The 19017-nt window shown below is 46.2% G+C and overlaps 1 protein-coding gene across 2 annotated transcripts in view; it reads right to left on the bottom strand.

Annotated features, from left to right (window-relative positions):
• Positions 1 to 2717: 2717 nt before the first annotated feature.
• The window catches only part of fndc3a (fibronectin type III domain containing 3A), a 34685-nt gene continuing 18385 nt past the window's right edge, over positions 2718 to 19017 (bottom strand). For both annotated transcript variants that reach the window (XM_035534136.1, XM_035534137.1), the window contains 23 exons: positions 14402 to 14478; positions 14001 to 14268; positions 13432 to 13746; positions 11776 to 11834; positions 10786 to 10955; positions 10549 to 10608; positions 10211 to 10349; positions 10049 to 10102; positions 9520 to 9644; positions 9225 to 9399; positions 9050 to 9136; positions 8615 to 8753; positions 8305 to 8373; positions 8100 to 8218; positions 7280 to 7385; positions 7014 to 7189; positions 6710 to 6823; positions 6420 to 6569; positions 5039 to 5385; positions 4703 to 4909; positions 3820 to 3986; positions 3617 to 3738; positions 2718 to 3322 (listed from right to left, as the gene is read on the bottom strand). In XM_035534136.1, coding sequence (XP_035390029.1) covers positions 3008 to 3322; positions 3617 to 3738; positions 3820 to 3986; positions 4703 to 4909; positions 5039 to 5385; positions 6420 to 6569; positions 6710 to 6823; positions 7014 to 7189; positions 7280 to 7385; positions 8100 to 8218; positions 8305 to 8373; positions 8615 to 8753; positions 9050 to 9136; positions 9225 to 9399; positions 9520 to 9644; positions 10049 to 10102; positions 10211 to 10349; positions 10549 to 10608; positions 10786 to 10955; positions 11776 to 11834; positions 13432 to 13746; positions 14001 to 14268; positions 14402 to 14478 — 3560 coding nt within the window. In that variant the 3' untranslated portion in view covers positions 2718 to 3007. The remainder of the gene's footprint in view (positions 3323 to 3616; positions 3739 to 3819; positions 3987 to 4702; positions 4910 to 5038; positions 5386 to 6419; positions 6570 to 6709; positions 6824 to 7013; positions 7190 to 7279; positions 7386 to 8099; positions 8219 to 8304; positions 8374 to 8614; positions 8754 to 9049; positions 9137 to 9224; positions 9400 to 9519; positions 9645 to 10048; positions 10103 to 10210; positions 10350 to 10548; positions 10609 to 10785; positions 10956 to 11775; positions 11835 to 13431; positions 13747 to 14000; positions 14269 to 14401; positions 14479 to 19017) is intronic.

Here is a 19017-nt window from a genome sequence, read left to right as displayed (position 1 = left end):
ACCAGCTCCCTTTAGACAAACTGGAATCCTCATACTTCCTCTTTTATGGCCGACCTTCAACCACACACTCTTCCAACGCCAAAAGCAGGAAGGACACCAAGCCTCTTCGTCTGGACTGTGGAGAAATGTGAGCAGCTGAGAGAAGATGGAGAAATTGAAACTAGAAATGGAGCTGCACTCCCTCCACAGGCTCCTCTCGAAGGTCACCTCCAGCATGTCTGAAAAGGGAGTCTGGAAACATCTGTCTCAGATCCCTACAAGCTCCACGCTATGTCTGCTTCTCTCCACCACCACACCTTCAGACCGCAGACTTCAGGACTTGGTGTCTCCAGTGGCAAGTAATTTTAATTCTAATGGAAATGCACACACACACACACACACACACACAACACATCTGCTATAGCACCAATGAATTTAGGAAACTTAAGGAAAAAGAATCAAAGTGGTTCAGATACTGGACTAGTAATCAGGTGGTTTCCAGTTCAAGTCCCACCACACTGTTCGGCCCCTGAGCATGACCCTTAACCCTCAACTACTCACATTGTGTTCAGTCATAACTGGTAAATGCCATAAATGTAAATATAAGTTACATGGCAAAATAAATCCTTAAGCTAGTATGAGTTTCCTGTAGAAAAGCACCATCTTAAATGTGCTGGCTGAGCAGAGATCATCCACATTTGTGGAAAGGAGGCAGCCAGAACCAACAGACAAAGTGTGCATAGACACAGACAGAGATGTGTGCATTGCGCCCCTATAGGTACCGACATAGTGTGCAGGGAAAATCTGTTGCACCCCTCACAGGTTTAAAGACAACAGAGCAGTAAAAGATACAACTCAGTCTTAACAGGAAGGTGAAGTGTAGTAGTTACTCTGAAGACCAGACTGCAGTGTGGAAGAGTTTCCACGCCGACTACGTCACAGGAGTTAAAATCTGACAGACGCTCAAACCTTATCAACAACAGGGAAGAAAGGCAACATAAGACGATTAAGAATTATAAATGTTTTTATTGTGCATGATTCTTTCTGTACTTATGACTTTACAGATACACTTTAGATACATAATTATGATTATACACTTCTGATCTCATAACGAACATTTTAAAGTGATATGTTTGGTAGCATGTGTAGTATAACAAATTTTTCATTTTGGAATGTACGGTGTATGAGGTAACATTAAAATTACATAAAAATGGTCTCATTTTTGTGCATATTTTATGTATTTTTTTTTGTAGTTTTCATTCTCCCATGGACCAAACGTAGCAGCCTAATACAGTGGGGAAGATGTTATAATGGCACACTTTGCAATTACAACTCATCATTATCAAAAATAAGAATTTAGATTTTTTTTTCTTCAGAGAAGACACCAGCAGACTAGCCACTGGACAAGTTGGCCATCTACTGGACCATGTAATTCATCCTTCTTGCAAGGTACCTGTAGTTCTCAACAATGGTGACAGAACCAGTACCATAAACAAGCAGAACAGAACCAGTGCCATAAGCAGAACAGTACAGACTGTTCAGAAACAGTACTGCCAGGCTGTCACGACACAGAGAAAAGGCCGGAAAAGAGGATTTACAGGAAGTACACGTAGAATCAAGACATTTTCAGTTATAACCTTTTTGCTCTTTCTCCAAAATGTTATTTCTTAGTTTCTCTGGGGATGATTCACTTGAACGCTTTATTAAATAATACTACTAATAATAATAATGATAAGAATAATAATAATAAATGATAAAAGGAAGCTTCCAGTATATGATTTTAACATGAAAACTAAAGATAACGTGTGAATATGAATATTTTATTCTATGTTCAATACTCCCAAAACTACAGAAATATTTTAGATAATAAAAAGTAACATTGCTAAAAGTAAACACAACCTGTTTCTAAACCTAAAAAATGAACCACAGAGAAATTAAGAAAATAAGTAGGCAGAACAAATGGTTGATTCAGATCACAAGTCTGCAATCATTCTGGAAATAAAACATTTTCAACAAATTTTGTGGTACTACAATTTAACATCCAAAACACGAAGGGCTTGCACAATCAGAATGGTTTCCAAAAAAACGCATCACAAGGTCAAGACGCAGTCTTTTTTTTTTCTTCCGACTAATGTGCAAAAATAAGTACTCAAGGAAAGGTTCTGATAAGCGTACGTTACTTTTTTTGTGCTGAACAATTTTGGAGCCAAGCAGCCGTATGACTGTAAAATCAAACTACACTATACTTACATGACCGTAAAAATAACATTTGTGTTAGCTGGATTACCTTAAAGTCGCTATCTCAACCCTCTACCCGTCCATCCTTCAAAGCAACAGGTCCTTGCTTCATACTGTACAAAAATATACTGCCATTTCTCTACTGAGCTCTGCACTCTACACATTCTGCACATCAAAAAGATGGTTTGAAGGAAAGTGCTAATGAATGTTCTCTAAGGTGAACAAGCATGTCCACCCCCACGCCCCCCCAAACCCCCCCCCCCCTCCCCTTGTGGCCTTCAGACATCTCCCATGTGCTTGTGGGAGAATGATGCCCCACCCACTACCCCGCCCCTACCTGCCCACTGGCCCTCAGTCTCAGGCTCACAGCAGTTACCACTGCCATTGTGAAGCTAACTTTGGAAAACAGATCAAAAGTCTCATATTTGACAAATTATAATCCAAACTGAAAATATAAATAAAAATCGTTTAGCTACACATGAGTAAATGACGGGCACGAGTACATGACAGGCAGTAAGCTTTATTTCTAACCCTCCAATGATTACATTGGAGGTAATGAAAGTGGAACAAGGATCTTACTGTCAGCAGGGCAGAGAAAAAGAATTGTTGGACAGCAGAGAGAGAGAGAGAGAGAGAGAGAGAGATGAGAAACACCACTGGCAGACACACCTGTAGCTTCGGGGTCTGCTCCTCACCCCTCCTGTGACCCACACCGGCGCCAAGAATGAAGCCAACAGAAGAAAAACCAACCGAAAACAAATCCAAGCCAAACACCTTGCAGCCTGAAGACTCACTCGATGACCAGGTACTGAATAGCAACAGCGATGAGGATGGAGGTGACGGCCAGCAGGGCGATGATGAGGAAGGAGAACTGTTCGTCCGTCAGGCTGCGACGGAGCGGCTCCATGTCGGTCCCCCTGGGCCCCACGCCGCTGGAGGCCCCCGGGGGCTCGTGCCGAGGTGGCAGGAGTGTGACTGTGGAGCTGTAGGGACCCGTGATCTCAGGGCTGTCCTGACACTGCCGTATCGCACAGACTCGAAAGCGGTACTCGGCGGACGAGCTGAGGCTGGACAGCTGGAACAGCGTGGCGGAGCCCTTATAGAGCTGTGGCACAGACAGGGGAGCACAGCGCACATTACTACCTCACAGCTGCTGGGCTGTTTATTCACACAATGCACGGACTAATCCCACATCATTTAAACACTAACACTACGCTGTCCTACATTACACATGTTATGGTCATCTCAGTGAAAACAATCTTCCTAAAGCAACAGCAGAGCCAGGGTTATAGACTGTATGGTAAATGGTACAGAGTCAGGGTAATAGAACATGCCACTCATGTGCTGAATAAGACCAGGACGCGTCCAGGAGGGCAGACACAGACGACGACAGCTCTACCTGTCTGAAGTCAGAGTTGCCCTGCATGCTCTGCAGGCAGTAGATAACGGGGTCTCCTTTCATAGACGGCAGGGTTTCCCAGCTGATCTCACAGGAGTCATCCAGTCTCTCCACACGAGGTGCTAGAGAGAGAGAGACACAAAATGAAGCATGAATATGGGGAGAGGGGCGTGGAGAGCGAGGAGTGAAGCAGGCCGGCGTACCTTTGAGCTGCGGCGGCGGTGAGCGGGGCGTGGTGAAGGTGTAAACACAGGAGAAAGGCCCTTCGCCTGCCTCGTTAAAGGCCTGGATGCGAAACGAATACGAGGTAGACTCATTTAGCCTCTGCACCTTGTGAGTGTGGCAAGGTCCTTTATACAAGGATATAAACCTACAGAGAGAGTGCAAGACAAACAAGAGTGTTGGCGGTTAGTGTTGACTGTACATATGATATGTAAAGGAGAGCCTTTATACTCTCAACAGGGTTAGTGATTGGTGGCGCTCTTTCTTGGGCCAGTGAAGAGTACTGGACTAAATCTGTACATTACTGTACTCCTGTAGAAACTGCCACCCAGCAGCTTACGCCGACTGCTCTGTTTCAGTGAGTGAACAATCACATTGTTATGCAATCACATGGGGAAAAACGCACATCGTTACACTATCAGACGGTAGTCACATCGTTACTGGGGGTGGAACGATGCAATCATGACTGGGTTAGATTCAGGATATGACTGGATTACATTTCTTGTACAAATCAAACAAAATAGAATCTTTAGTCCGCTAAAGAAAATAAATTAACAAATTAAAGAATGTTTCTTGAACTCAACAGACAGAAAACCAAATCACATGTTCACTCATCCTGTAGTGACATTTGACGTTTCACAGCCTGCCAGCCTCAGAACGCAGCCTCTCCAGTTAAAGTACCGCAATCAAACCACAGCTCAACAAGCACATCAGTCCCAGGTACTGCAGTGTTGCACAGTTACACAACTGTCACAACTGAAAGAAGCAAGGAAGGTTCTAGAGACACAGAAATATGTCCAGACCACACTTTCAGAGAGTGGTGGGGACATGTCCCCAGCTGAGATGCCCCATGGTGGGCCTCACCTGCCGCTCTTGTCTTCCATCTGCAGGTGGTACTGCAGGGAGTCGGGGGGGGCCCTGACAGGACCCTCTCCCCACTTCAGACGCAGCGTGTGGCTGAAGGTGCTGCACTCCAGGCGCGGGGGGACAGGAGGCAGTGGCTTGGTCTTCAGCTTAAAAGTGTAACTAAAGGGACCAGCGCCCAGGCTGTTCAGAGCCTGGATCCTTATCCTGCGCACACACACACACACACCTCATAACTCAGCTGCACGTGCTGTGAGTAAAGACACTGGCTGATGGGGACAGGCGTAGCGTGAACTTTAGATGTTGGTTCTCTTCAGGGGTAGTGGGTGAGGGCACCTGTAACTGGTGTCTGGCTGCAGGTTCTGTATGATGTATTTGGTTACAGGGCCTGTGAGGATGGGCTGTCTCTCTCCGATGTCAATCAGGTACGAGGTAATCTCTGCTCCGTGGTCGCAGGGGGCCTCCCAGCGCAAGCCCAGGCAGGTGGAGGGAGAGTAGAGCGGTGGAGAGGGCGGAGATGCTCCAGGTGCCTCCTCACCCTCCTGACACTCAGCGCTGCCCTCCTCCAGCCACATGTCGCTCTCACGCAGGACGTGCACGGTGCTGACGGCCGCCGGCACAGAGCACAGCGTCCGGCAGAGAACCGCGTCACTGAAGGGCCCCGCGCCTGCCACGTTCACCGCCTGTACCACACACACACACACACACACACACACACACACACACACACACACACACACACACACACACACACACACACACACACACACACACACACACACACACACACACACACACACACAATCTTAAACATGTAGGTGACGGAAGTGGAACCCAAACAGGAAATGAAGGAAGTCGTCAACAAAAACCCATTAAAATTATGAACTGAATAACACAGACACGCACGCACACCTTTTCCGTATGTTACTCATAGGTTACAATTTCTCATTTTCTTTGTTAATTATTGCAGGTATCCAGTCAGCTTTCAGATGGATGAAGTTTGTCATGGGTGCTGAGATTCAAATGGTGTGAGGTCATTTCCTGTGAGGCCATATCCTGCTTCCATTGCACAGTTTTTGAAGCTACACACACTATAGCAGCGATTATTTCAGACTTTAATGAAATCTGTGACTACACTGGATATGAACGCTTGGTGCATGCTGTAAGGTTATAATCTTCTCTAGCTGTTCTGTACTGTTAGTGACGGATGTTAGCAGGGAGTTATCGCACATTAACATGCACCTGGAAAATTTACAAACACCAAAATGTTCATTTATATCAATATACATACAAAAAGAGAGAGATTTTAAATCACTTGAACTTTCTCAGTTTAATCGGTAGTTAATAATGGCTGAAATAAAACAAGCTGTTTTCCTCTAGATCAACTTATGGCACACAGGAAGTGGGCAGGTGTGGATCTGAACTGTGTTTTAGTGTGTAATGTCATAACCACGTTGAAAGACTGTAGTCCCTAAAGAACCAGATAAACACTGTGAAAGGCACCACAGGCACACACGCACGCATAAATTCACTAGTTCACAGGTTTACACCATTTTTCTAGATCATCGGTTCACACTAATTCACAGGTGCTGAACCCAGAACTGAGAGTGAGACTGTGCTGTGGACTCACCTTAAATGGAACTAAAACCTAAAAGCTGTCTGTAGTCAAACGTCCCATCTGTCTGTACATGTGTAGGTTTGTATGTGTGTGTCTTGCCTGTACTCTACAGTAGTAGTTGGAGGCAGGGACCAGTCCTTTCAGCTCGTAGTTTGCGATGGCGCCGCTGTAGCAGACCTGCATGGTCCCCTCTGCTGCACCCCACTCCAGCCGAAACTCCGTCACTGGTGCTCCGTTACAGAGTGGAGTCTGCAGCACAGAAGGCGGAGCTTGAAGAAACAACCCACAAACACACCACTGCTTAAAGCTCTACTAGTACAGCTGAGTACTGAAGGCCTGCGACACGCTCGCTCATCTGTGTGTGTGACGTGTGCGATTAACGTTCTTACTTCCCAGCTGACCACAGCACAGCTCGGCGATTTACACACGATGTTAGGGGCGCGGCAAGGATCCGGGGGTCCCGGAGCAGTTGTCAACTCAGTCCGCTCAGAGAACGGCCCATACTGGCGCGCACGCGCGCACACACACACACACACACACACACACACACACACACACACACACACACACACACACACACACACACACACACACACACACACACGCAATGAGTAAAAAAACGAGTATTTATCTGAGAAAAGGTTTTACAAGTACAGCCATGTGCTGTACCTACCCCATCAGTGTATTACCTACCCCAGCCTTGTTAGCTGCTCTCAGGCGGAAGCTGTATGTTCTGCCTGGCAACAGGCTACTTATGGTGCAGCTGAGCTCGCAGCCCTGGGACACGTCCCTGCTGTCTTCAGTGTGAGGACACAGCACCTCCACACTGTAGCCACAGACCGCACTGCCTCCGTCCACCTGGGGTGGCGCTACCGTGCAACACACAACATGGCCAAGAGTCAGATGCATGTATACACACACAAACACACGCACACATATGCAAAAGCGCACTCTCTTACCCCAGTGAAGCTGAACCTCTCTGGCTTTGGGCTTGCCCACTACTCTGGGGGGGAGACAGGGGCCCGGAGGAACCGCTGGAATCTGAACCAGGAGGATCTCAGACGGCTGCACGCACACAGGCACACACACACACACACACACACACACACACAGACACTGAAAACACTTACAAGGAAAAAAAAAAAAAAAAAACCTGCAAAACAAATGATAATCCCCTAATCCCAGAATCAATTATATGTCAGAAAATAAAAGGTCCCAGTCTGATCTATAGGCATCACTAAATAAGTAAGGTATAAACTATTAACAACTAAAAGCCTCATCAAAATTAATCTCCACAAAACTCACATCTAACTCTACCCTGTAGTTCTCTTGCTATATATTAGATTTATCTGTTTATGTCTGATATGGGAGGGCGTTGGTTAGGTTTATTTTTCTGTTGAAAAATCAAAAAAAGACCTTTATCAAAAAAGATCTCTAACCTTCTTGACTTTGTGTGTGTGTGGTCTAATGTATATATAACACAACAAAATTAGACAGTTCAGATTTAGGGTTTATTTACATTTACTGTTAAAGAGCCTGACAGATCTACTGAACGACATGGTGTGTGACAGATGTCAGAATGAAGGAACGAAAGTCTACACGAACACATGTCTTATTGGTCAAGCTCTGAGCATGCTCAGTGCAAGGCTGAGGACAGCCACGCCTACTGGTGTGACTCAGCGCTCATTTCTGGCAGGTGACGCACACAGAGTAGAGAGGCACATTTAAAGAGAAAAGGACACACCAATATACTACCGTCTGTGTGTGTGTGTGTTTTACCGTGCTCTTCCCTCCTTCACTGAAACAGTAGACTCTAGCCTGGTACGACAAACCTGGCTTCAGTCCATCACACACGCATTCCAAAGCTGAACCCTTGTACACCTGCTCCCAAGAAGATCCTTAAGACACACACACACACACAGGAGTTTAATTACTGAACACAGAAGGACAGAACGTGAGGGTGAAGGCAGTGTGAGGAACGTACCACTCAGACCTTCAGACAGCTCCACCAAGTACTCCACCACATCTGAACCGCCGCTGTCTTTAGGGGGATCTGCGGGTGGAGACACCGGCGTAGCCGTACAGTACATGTCACACAACGTCCGCATCACACACTGTCCGCACACAGTCAAACCCAACCGAAAGGTCATTGAAGGTGCGAACCCTGAGGAAGTGTCCCCTGCCCTCACATGTTTATGTGGTAGTTTTACTGCAGGACTGAACTCTGGTGCTGTGTGATGTGAGCGATGAGCGGGAGGGGTGTGTACGCTCGCCCCGGCCTCGGTGCTGCTCACCCCAGCTCATGCGGAAGCTGCCAGGATGCGGTTTGCCCTTGATGGAGATTCGGCAGGGCGCGCTGGGGGCGTCCGGAGCCGTGGAAAACTCTGAAACAGCGCTGGGGTTACTCTTCCCTTCAGTGTTATATGCAGCCACCTGAACAAAACAAACACAAAAAGCACCAAGAGCAGCAGCGTTAATGTAGCTAAACAAAATCCTTCAGCGTTAATGTAGCTAAACACTGTCATATGTAAATACTGATGAGGTTGTGCAGTAATCCTTAAGGAACAGCATGCACGAATGCTGTGCAACAGCAATAAATACCGGCAGAAATGAACACTCACCTCGTACAGCCGGAGACATGTACAGGCCTAATGTTATGAGCCTAATGACACCATCACCAGATAAATCCTCCTCTCTCTTACACACACAGCGGAGGATGTCATGCTTACCCGGAACCTGTACTTAGTGCTGCGGTGCAGATTCCTCACTGTACATGACATCTCGTCACCATCGTAGCTGGGCTGGAACCCATAACCCTGCACACAGTCAACGCAAATGAACCCCAGATGAGTGAGAGGGAGACAGACGCAGACAGAGCAAGCGAGACTTGTGTAGTTTTCTCACCGAACTCTCTTCTTCCATCTCCAGCACGTAATTTATGTCATCCTCTTTTGGAGAGCCTACTGGCCTGTTCCACTGCACACAGAGCCAGGTGACCCCGGCCTGTACCAAACCGGGACTGACGGGTGGCGCCGGGACACTGCAGGAGGTCAGCAGGTCCACAGGCTCACTGAACTCACTAAACAAACCATGGGGAGAATGGGTGTTAACAGGGGTTACATGGTGAAAGAATGAATGCACACGCACACGCACACACACACACACACACACACACACACACACACACACACACACATACCTAATACCCAGGCTGTTTTTGGCTGCTAGACGGAATGAGTATTTGGATGCTGGCGAGAGTTTGGTCACCCTGTACTGCTTCTGAGGGCCATAGTAGCACTGCTCAAACACTCTCGTGCCTTTACCCTGAGAGAGACCAGAGCAGACCAGGACAACCTCACACCCACCGCACATCAGCACCAGGGTCAACTCTTAATAGCTTAAAACCGGAATATTTAAATTATACAAACTTCACATTTAATCATGTAAAAGTTTCATTTTCCTTGTACAAATTAAACATTATGAACATTCACAGGCTACCCTCCCTAAAACACTGCACTGCTGAGCTACATAACGGCAGGGTTTCCAACTTATTGACTGGAGATGCACAAAAAATGATTAATGTTAGGAAGAAAATAACAAGCAGAGAGCAAACAATCGTATCGATCTGGAACAATAGCATTAGTCCAATATATCCAGTGAATACAATAAAAATGGAACTAAAAATCTTGCAATCTGAGAGATTAACATAGTGAGAGGGTATAATCTACCTCATCCCATTGCAGAATGTAGTTCTGGATTTTGGAACCGTTGTCACAAGGTGCCTGGGGAAGAGAGATGTGTTTGTAAATAAATAAATCAAGACTAAAATAAAAGGAAAGGACACATTAGCTATGCAGAGGGCGCGCACGCGCGTGCGTGTGTGTGTGTACCTTCCACTGAAGCACAAGGGTGTTTTTTGTGCCGCTGGCCTTGCGAGGTGGGACAGGCGTGTCTGGCTCACAGCTCAGGGTAGTGAAACTGGCAGGCTCTGAGGGGCTTCCCTGTAAACACTTATACACAGCCTGAACCCTGCAGGAGTGTGTGGACACACCCAGGTGATGCACGCACACATGCATAAACACGTGTATACACACGCATACATGGATACACACACACACACACCAAACGTGAATAAGTCAAACTTTAATTTAGATTTTTCTTACGTTTATATCATAAACAAACACTTCACCACACTAGGTGTGACCATAATGGACAGGGTAGTTCGTACCTGACGTGGTAGTCTGTTGCTGGTCTTAGGTTCTGTATGGTTGCACTTAGTTCTTCACCACTGGTCAAAATGACAAGGGGAAGAGCTGTTAACCACCTGTTATTAATAAACACTAGACCGTCAGGGTAATAGCACCTTTAATATTTTTTCATTATACTAAATGAAATCAATTAAAATTCATTAGAAGTCAAATACAGTCCCCTCCCACCCAAGCACACACGTCCAGCCCTGTTCTACCTGCAAGCGCTACTGTATTTGCCCTCTTTGCCGCTGTAGGAGACTGACACCTCGTAGGTGAGGTGGAGTTCTTCCACTGGCTCCTCCCTCTCCTTCTGCTCCTCCTCCACAGCTGGTTTGAACGGAGCCTCCCAGCACAGACACGCCCCCCTGGCCTGGATGTCTGTTACCTAACCAAATCAAATGCCCCTGGATCAGTTCTTCAAAGTTCTCATGAACCTTTAAAGGGGCTGTAAGCGCACTGAAATATGAGAACCCCGTACCATGCCACATGAGCTAACGCAGCAGAACATTGCGCTTTCGCACGCAAAAGCTCTTACGGAAAACATTTATTCGTGTCTCTTTCTGGTGCTTCGTGCCATATGCCATTCTGATCTCCACTTCTGCAACCCTCTTCACCTCTCTGTGCTCAGGGCGGTAGACGTCATGCATGTACCTCCCGGGTCCTGCTATGCTGCCTCAAACACTTCCTTTATATTAGTCTCTGTTCCCTCAAGAAGAAAGGGAGGACATCTCAGCTATGACTTAGTGTCTGCCAAGCTGTCTTTCTTTGTGGTCATCTGAATACTAACTTGCCAATATAAATCATTTTTAAATTCTTGGCGCACATTCTGCATACTGAGAGTAGTAACTGACGTTAATTAACTAGTCAGACGTACAGAGATGTCCTCATGTATACATTACACCCTGATGTTTACTGTGTAAAGTAAACAAACATCACAATAAACAACACAGTTATTTGGTCCGTTCTCATTATCTGACAGACAGCTTCAATTGTCCTTTACAACAAGCTATCTACAACAAGCAGATTGTCCAGAGACAGCATTTGTAAGGCATTCAATTTTCAGGGATAATGTGAGATTTTTAGTTTCAGTGACAGTCAGTCGAAAGTCAGCTGTGCTCACAGACATCCAGTCAACCAGATAACTGGTCAGGGGAGAGAGAGAGAGAGAGAGAGAGAGACAGACACAGACAGTCTGTATCACTCACCTCTGGCTTCCTGATACTGTCCAGCAATTCTTGGACAACTTGTATCTTTTCATTCATTTCTGTGAACAAAGAGCATCAATAAACACTGAGATAAAACCCTATTAACTTTCTCAAAAACATTACAATGAACTCATTTATGATTACACACTTCAAATACATACAACGCTGGCCCCCTCGACAAATACACACAACACTAGTCAGTTGGTCAAGGCCAGATTTGCCGGGGCCGGGTAAGTAATGGACCACCCTGCCCCAGCGTGCTGGTCCGTCCTGCCCAGGGTTCTCAGGGCCCTGGGCTCCTGCCCGTCTCAGACTGTAGGGTCTTATGGCGTTGGGCTGGGATCAGCACCTCATCACAAGCTGTAAGTAGCTACTTCTATAAGGGATAAGGAGCCCTGAGAGCACGTCAGCAAATACGCCGACACACACCTGCTCAGCTCCCAAAGGTTCCGCTTGTTTGTTTGAAAGTGAAAGCTAAGACAGATGAGAGGTGGGGGTGAGGGTTTGTGCTGTGTCCTTTGATTTAAGGAAAGGATTTAATCCATTAAATAAAACTTGACACACTGTTACTTATTGTCATTTTCAAGAAAGAATGCTGTGCCTACAGATATATTCAAATTTGAGATATTTAGACCGAGGTGGGAGACACACGAGTCAACTTTGGGTCTGTTATTATTTAGTTTTAGGCTAAAACTAAACTGGTGTAACTGGTCTCATGGAGGCAGAGGATGTGACGAACAGCATGAAGCCTTCAGATACAGTGGCCTTCATCTCACCTACATGTTCAAGCTGAAAAACACTTTTGATTTTTTTTTTTTTACAAAATAAAAGGTTCTGACACTGAAGTGGTTGTACAAAAGGAGCGTGTGTGTGTGTGTGTGGTTTACATAAGAAGTTTAATGGCCACCATCAAAATAATTTAGTAAAGTACGTTTCAATAATTCAATAATTTAGTAAAGTACAATTTTCCAGTCTGTAAAGGTTTCAAGTTAGAAAATGCTCAAATACGGTATCAGTTTTAAAATTTTAAAACAGCTGTCTAGTTTCCTCCTGCAGTGCTAGAAGAGTTTGCATGTGAATGAACAACTATACTGACCGGGCCATTAGAAGACGTGACTATCATATCAGTAACGAAAAACACTTTTGGTCAATTAGCAGTTTCCCTTTTAGCACTGCATGATTAGAAGCCCCTCCTTCCTGATTTAATTTCAAAGTCATAAAAACATGGTTATTAAAACAATCAAAAAGGGCCAACATAATATATCATCTAACCTTTTTTTTGGATACTTACTGACGTACTACAGTTTGCTCTTTGTGGTTGTGTGTGTTGTATTTCACATGTTTTGTAGCAGTTCTGAATGCTGCTTTAAGATTTTTGACACGCTGATGTGAGAAGTGTGTTTTCAACATCAGCACTCTGCTCACAAAATGCAGATGAACGCTTGTAACTTGGCTAAATCGGACATGTCTATATCACGTAGTAATATTGAAAAATGTGAGCTGTTCCATGGTAAATAAGTTTTAAAAAATCAAAAGTAACATCATCTATTAATTCTCTTAGGATGTATTTCAACTGAAATCAGAGCAGACAGTCCAACTGTTTCTATAAAACTCACATCCACTGTACTGAAACATTACTGGACTGAGTGTCTATACCTCCAGGCTCCGCCTCCCCTTCTCGTCTTGGACCGTCTATGCCAAGGCCAGGGACCGCCGCACTCGCCTGGCACTGTTCCTCAACCCCCTTCAGCCCCAGGCCATTGTGGAGATCACCCCCTGCTGGCGGGGAGGGGCGACTCTTCTGGGGGGACTGGGGTGGGCTGTCTTTGGGCGGAGCCAGCCCGCCTCCTGCAGCGTGTCCACCCTGACGCTCCTTTAGTTTCTTCTGCAGACGCTCGTGTGTTTTGTTAGCCCTTTCATCCTTGTGAACAAACGAGGCGCGTACGTGCGGCAGAAGAGTATCCGCAGAAACTGCAAACACACGCACGCACACAGTCTGGTAGTGAACATGTTATGCTGATAGAAATTCATTTAATTTCAAACAGAATGGCTGCAAGAAAAAAAACAAACAAAACATTTTTAAAAACTAAACAGAAAAGTAAGAGATTTAAACCAGGAGTATGAATTTCTCCTATTTCTCTTTCTGTATGTGTGTGTGTGTGTGTGTGTGTGTGTGTGTGTGTGTGTGTGTGTGTGTGTGTGCGCGCATGCGCGCGCGTACCTACCCTGCTCTGGATACATGGCTGGGTGAGATAGAGCTATATTCTGAGACAGAGATATATTCTGAAGGTTGATGTCTCCAGTGCCACCAGCCATGCTTGAGTACAGGTGAGGAGGAGCAGGCATGATGGGATGTGGGTGGGGGATGAAGGCTGGCGGCAGGTGGGCGTGGGGAGGTGGTGGGGGTGGGTGGTGCAGCGGAGAGTGTCCCCCCGGGTGGTACTCTGCCTGAGGTAAGACCAGAACATGCCGAACACCGTTCTCCTCGATGATCTGGGGAAGAGCGCCACCCAGAGGAAGGACAGAGGCAGTCACTGTGGCTTTGTTTAACATGCAGCATTATTTACATAATCACAGCAGAAAAGCAGATGAACAGAGGAGCAACACAGTGCCCGTCAGGACCGACCTGCTGAACATATCCAGGAGGCACATAGATTGGAGGCACTGAGCCATTGGGGGACATCATGGGAACCTGAGCAGGACCTGAAAAACATCCCAACAGTCACACACCCACCACCCTGTACAACAACCCAACACAGCCCTTGTGGCTAGAGATCTTCTATTACTGCTTACTGGTCCCAGGCCATCAAAAAGAGAAGCGTTAGCCCATCCCTCACAGACAGTGAACTCGCACTGATCACAACAGCCATGTCACCATGGGTCCTGATTCTTCTGTGGTCAAAGTAGAACTTTACTGCGGAGAGCACCATTAATGAGTGGTAGCAATACCACAACAGGGGGCAACTACAACTACAATTACATTACAGAGATTTTTATTCCAAATGTGATTAGTTATGCAACTCCTTTATTTGGAATTGCATTTTGGCATCCTAGTTTTGTGTTACAGTAGATTTCAAAGGCATGTTTGTACAGACTACAACCTCAGTACTAAAACTCTCTCTGTCTCTGCTTGTATTAGTGGAAGTTCTGACGGAGTCTGACGGGGACTTTATGGGGACTGGAAAGCTTGCCTGAGGCTGCATTAATTTCCTCAAAGCACACACACAAAAATGGAGATTGGCATCTTTTCTACTAAATGCAACTCTGCCTTGGCTTAAACTTGGCTTAAAGCCCAAATGATTTCGGATTTACAAGCATGCTGTCTGTGTGTGTGTTTACTGTCAGGTTTTACAGGAGAGTTAAACAGAAAATGGTAACATGTGCATAAGCTCAGCAGATGGAAGGCTGGCAGCTGCAAAAGGAAGCGTGATGAGACTGGACTCTGAACAGGGCCGAGAGACAGCCAGAGAAAGGTGCGGTAAGAACACAGGGAGCAGTTGTAAGACACAGTAAGAGGAAGAGGGCTGAAGAACTTGGCAGGCCAGAGGAACGAGGACAGGGTGTCAGGGCAGACTGTTCTGGAGAGATGAAGAGACAGAATGTGAAAACGAGAGAAGGAACAGGAGAAGGAGAAAAAAACAGAACTCCCACACTATTACATCAGACTGACGCATGAGCACCGACAGAGGAGACACAAAAGGCCACACTGTCCTCCCCTCCCCTCTCATCCCTCCGCCCCTCCGCTCACACCCTCCTCTAACGCCCTCCCCTTTGCCAGACGTAGTCAGCTTTGCTGACGTGGACACTAGTGCCAGCCTTTAACCGAAAGGCTCAACTCCAACAGTATGCAAGCCTGTGAGGGAGTGAAGGAGTGAGACAGACAGAGTGAGAGAGAGAGTTGCCCAGAGTTGTGCTGTGTGTGCTATTGGCCGTTTTTGAGCTCATGGGTCAGCTGCCCTAGCAGATGCCAGCGAGCACACTGACCTCAGAACAGTTACAAATAGCAGCAAACGCACTACACACCTAGCAGGGCTTCCAGCAAGCAGACTGACCTCAGAACAGTCTCTAGTACCAGCGGACACATGACACGCCCAGCGGGGCTCTGCCTAAAAGAAAGGGCCAGATGAAACCAAACCTTTGCTGTTCATTTTAGAAGTTGTGTACCTGGCCACTACCAAGGTCTTCATTACTACACTTACAGAACACCATTCATGTCCACCCACTCCTACACCCTACACGCAAGGACATACAAATAAGAGAGGCAGATAACTCAGTTTGGTTAATTTGGTGGGTTATGGTCTAATTCTGCAATATCTCACAGATTAGACAGCTACATAAAGTCAGTCCACAAGTGGGAGGGGTGATGTAATGCAGAACCAATGAGATTCAACTGTACAACCACACCCCCACCCCCCAAAAATTACCATCACAAACAAACAGCACATGGTTTAGCAGAAACACACATGCCACTCTTCACTGCTCTCAGTCTCGCTCCCACTCCATCAGATCTCTCCATCTCTCCCTGTTCTCGCCATTTCTCTCGCTCCCTTTTGACAGCAACAGCAAGAAGGATGACTCACCAAATAGTTTATTCTCAAAGCTACAGACTGTGGATGCTGAGAATGAACTCCATGATTGTGGGCACGCGTGCACGCGTATGTGTGTACGCGCGCGTGTGTGAGAGAGAGATATTTCAAGAAGGCAGAGTTGAGTTTGCAGAGATGAAAGGCTGAATGCAATCAAGTTAAATGGCCCTGACCACACAATCCGATTCACACATCAATGTGATCCAGCCATGTAACATTTACACTGTGTGTGTGTGTGTGTGTATATGAGTGTGAGAGAGAGAGAGAGAGAGACTGTGTGTGTGTGTGTGTGTGTGTGTGTGTGTGTGTCTGTGTGTGTGTATATAACCATAGGCTAGTTCACGGTTTCCAAGACGAGCGGAAAAAAACTATTTAGCATGTGTTCTTTGACGTGAGCAAGTGCAGTTTTGGGGTAGGAGGGGGTGTTTTAGTTCAGTGTGCGGAGCCTCCACAGGGTGACCTGTGGAAAGGACAGAGCAGGTGGACAAAAGGCTAACGCACAGAGCCAAGAGCTGGGACAACACACACACACACTCCTCTGGGAAGGGCTTAAACACCCACTCTCAGCCCCTCAAAGGGCAGAGTCTGGCTTTTACACACACCAGTAGACTTCAGAAAGTTTCCAGCTTTCACAGATCATCTGGTTCCGTAAGAACACATGTACAGATATTTTTTATAGGTCTGGTATTTGATGACCCAAGTTCTGGACTTAGTGAAGAGCATCATGTGTATTTGGGTCAAAACATTTGCTGTCCAAGCACAAACAGCACGGTAGGACGACTACTACTGATACTACAGATACTGATACTACTACTACTGACATGACTACTACTACTACTGAATACTGACTACTGATACTGACTACTGAATACTGACACTACTACTACTACTACTACTACTACTACTGAATACTGATACTACTACTGAATACTGACTACTGGTATTGAATACTGACTACTGATACTACTAGTAGTACTGACTACTACTACTACTACTAGTACTGGTACTGAATATTGACACTACTACTAAATACTGAATACTACTACTACCACCACCACCACCACCGATACTGATAGTATTACTACTACTGATACTGATACTACTAATACTAGTACCACTGACCATTACTACTACCACCACCACCACCAATACTACTACGATGTTTTTGACCCAAGGCTCCTACCAATCATAAACGCCATTACCAAGCATCACAGCCATTTAAAACTGACCATTCTCTGCTCTGTTTTTGTATCATCATCACTAGGAAAAGTTCAGTGATTATGCTGTCACTTCAACAGGACTGACGTGACCTTCAGGGTGACCAACAGTACTGACGTGACCTTCTGCTTAGAAAGAAATGACAATCTCAGTGATCTTCACCCAAGCACTAACATAGTGAACAGAACCGTTCATTCTTGGGTATTCCACTCATTAATTACCTATTTACATCATTATTAAGGGGTCAACCATCACTTTTTATATAAAATAAAAGGTGTTTATTGCTGTCTTCACAATAACACTGTTTCCGTATGCAAATTTTCTGATGTCATTCCCCCCCCCCCCCACGCACAGAGAGAGAGAGAGAGAGCTTCTGTCCTCAGGATTTGAGCTTGGTTTTTTGTGCAGAATTTGTGGTGTTTCTTGACGTCAGTACCAGAATGTTCATCTGTGAGTAATTCCCAGGTGGACATAAAAATCACACGTAAGTAAAACACCAAATGTGGGCAAAGGCAGCACAGTGTCACTGCTCATCCCTGCGCCACCTTAGCTGGGCTTCATAGTGGCAGTGGGTGTGGCCACACCCCAACCAGGGACAAAACACCTCACAGTGGGGGGTAAACACCTTGTATTAATACTCTCCAAGTCTTTCTTTGTATGCCACTTGTCAACTTTCCCCTAGTAAAAACACTTAAGGGGGGGGGGGGGGGGGTCATCTCGCAGATTTCAGTGTGGCTTGTGGCTCATTCTGAGGTTAAGGGTTAAACCCCATTGGCCTCCCTGTCCCCTGAGTGGTGAGTCACCGATCTGCTGGCGTCACGACCCCCCCCCCCCCCCCCATAAAGGAGCCATGCTGCTAAATTTAGAGCTTTCTCACCGCTTCAGTCCGGAAAGCGCATGTTTACTGGTAAAGCCAGGGGTCAGCACTGCGAGGATGTGATCTGTCTACAAGCCCACATTTGTATCCTACGCTCACGCTGCCCACTGCTGGACACATCACACCAGGAAGGAGGCCTGCTGGCATGTTCTGTGTGCTTGTTCTGGACAGTGTAGGGTCAAGCTCCAGATCAGAGCAGCCCTGGGAAATGACACTGCCTACTCGATTAAAACATGTTAGGCTTAATGAGGAAAAATGGTTATGGTTAGTAAACATATATTAAAGAAATACTGATAGTCACTGGAACAACCAGTCCACTGATCTAAATGTAATTTTTATACATGACGACAATATTTTGAGCATACCCACGAGTCAGGCCCACGAGCACAACACGCTGAACCTGGCGATCCGTCCTCCCTCCATTCCCCCAATACTGTTTCCAGGGCACAGCAATCTCTCAATTACAGTCAAACTGAACATCGCACTGAGGCTCCAACTGCCACTCGGAGAGACTGGCAGAGCGAGCGTTCGCACGTCCCACACAAGTCCTGAACACAACAG

This window comes from Electrophorus electricus, chromosome 15, assembly GCF_013358815.1.
Source record: "Electrophorus electricus isolate fEleEle1 chromosome 15, fEleEle1.pri, whole genome shotgun sequence".
NCBI lineage: Eukaryota > Metazoa > Chordata > Actinopteri > Gymnotiformes > Gymnotidae > Electrophorus > Electrophorus electricus.
Note: the sequence above shows the minus strand (reverse complement) of the source record. Positions and strands in the feature narration are given on the sequence as shown.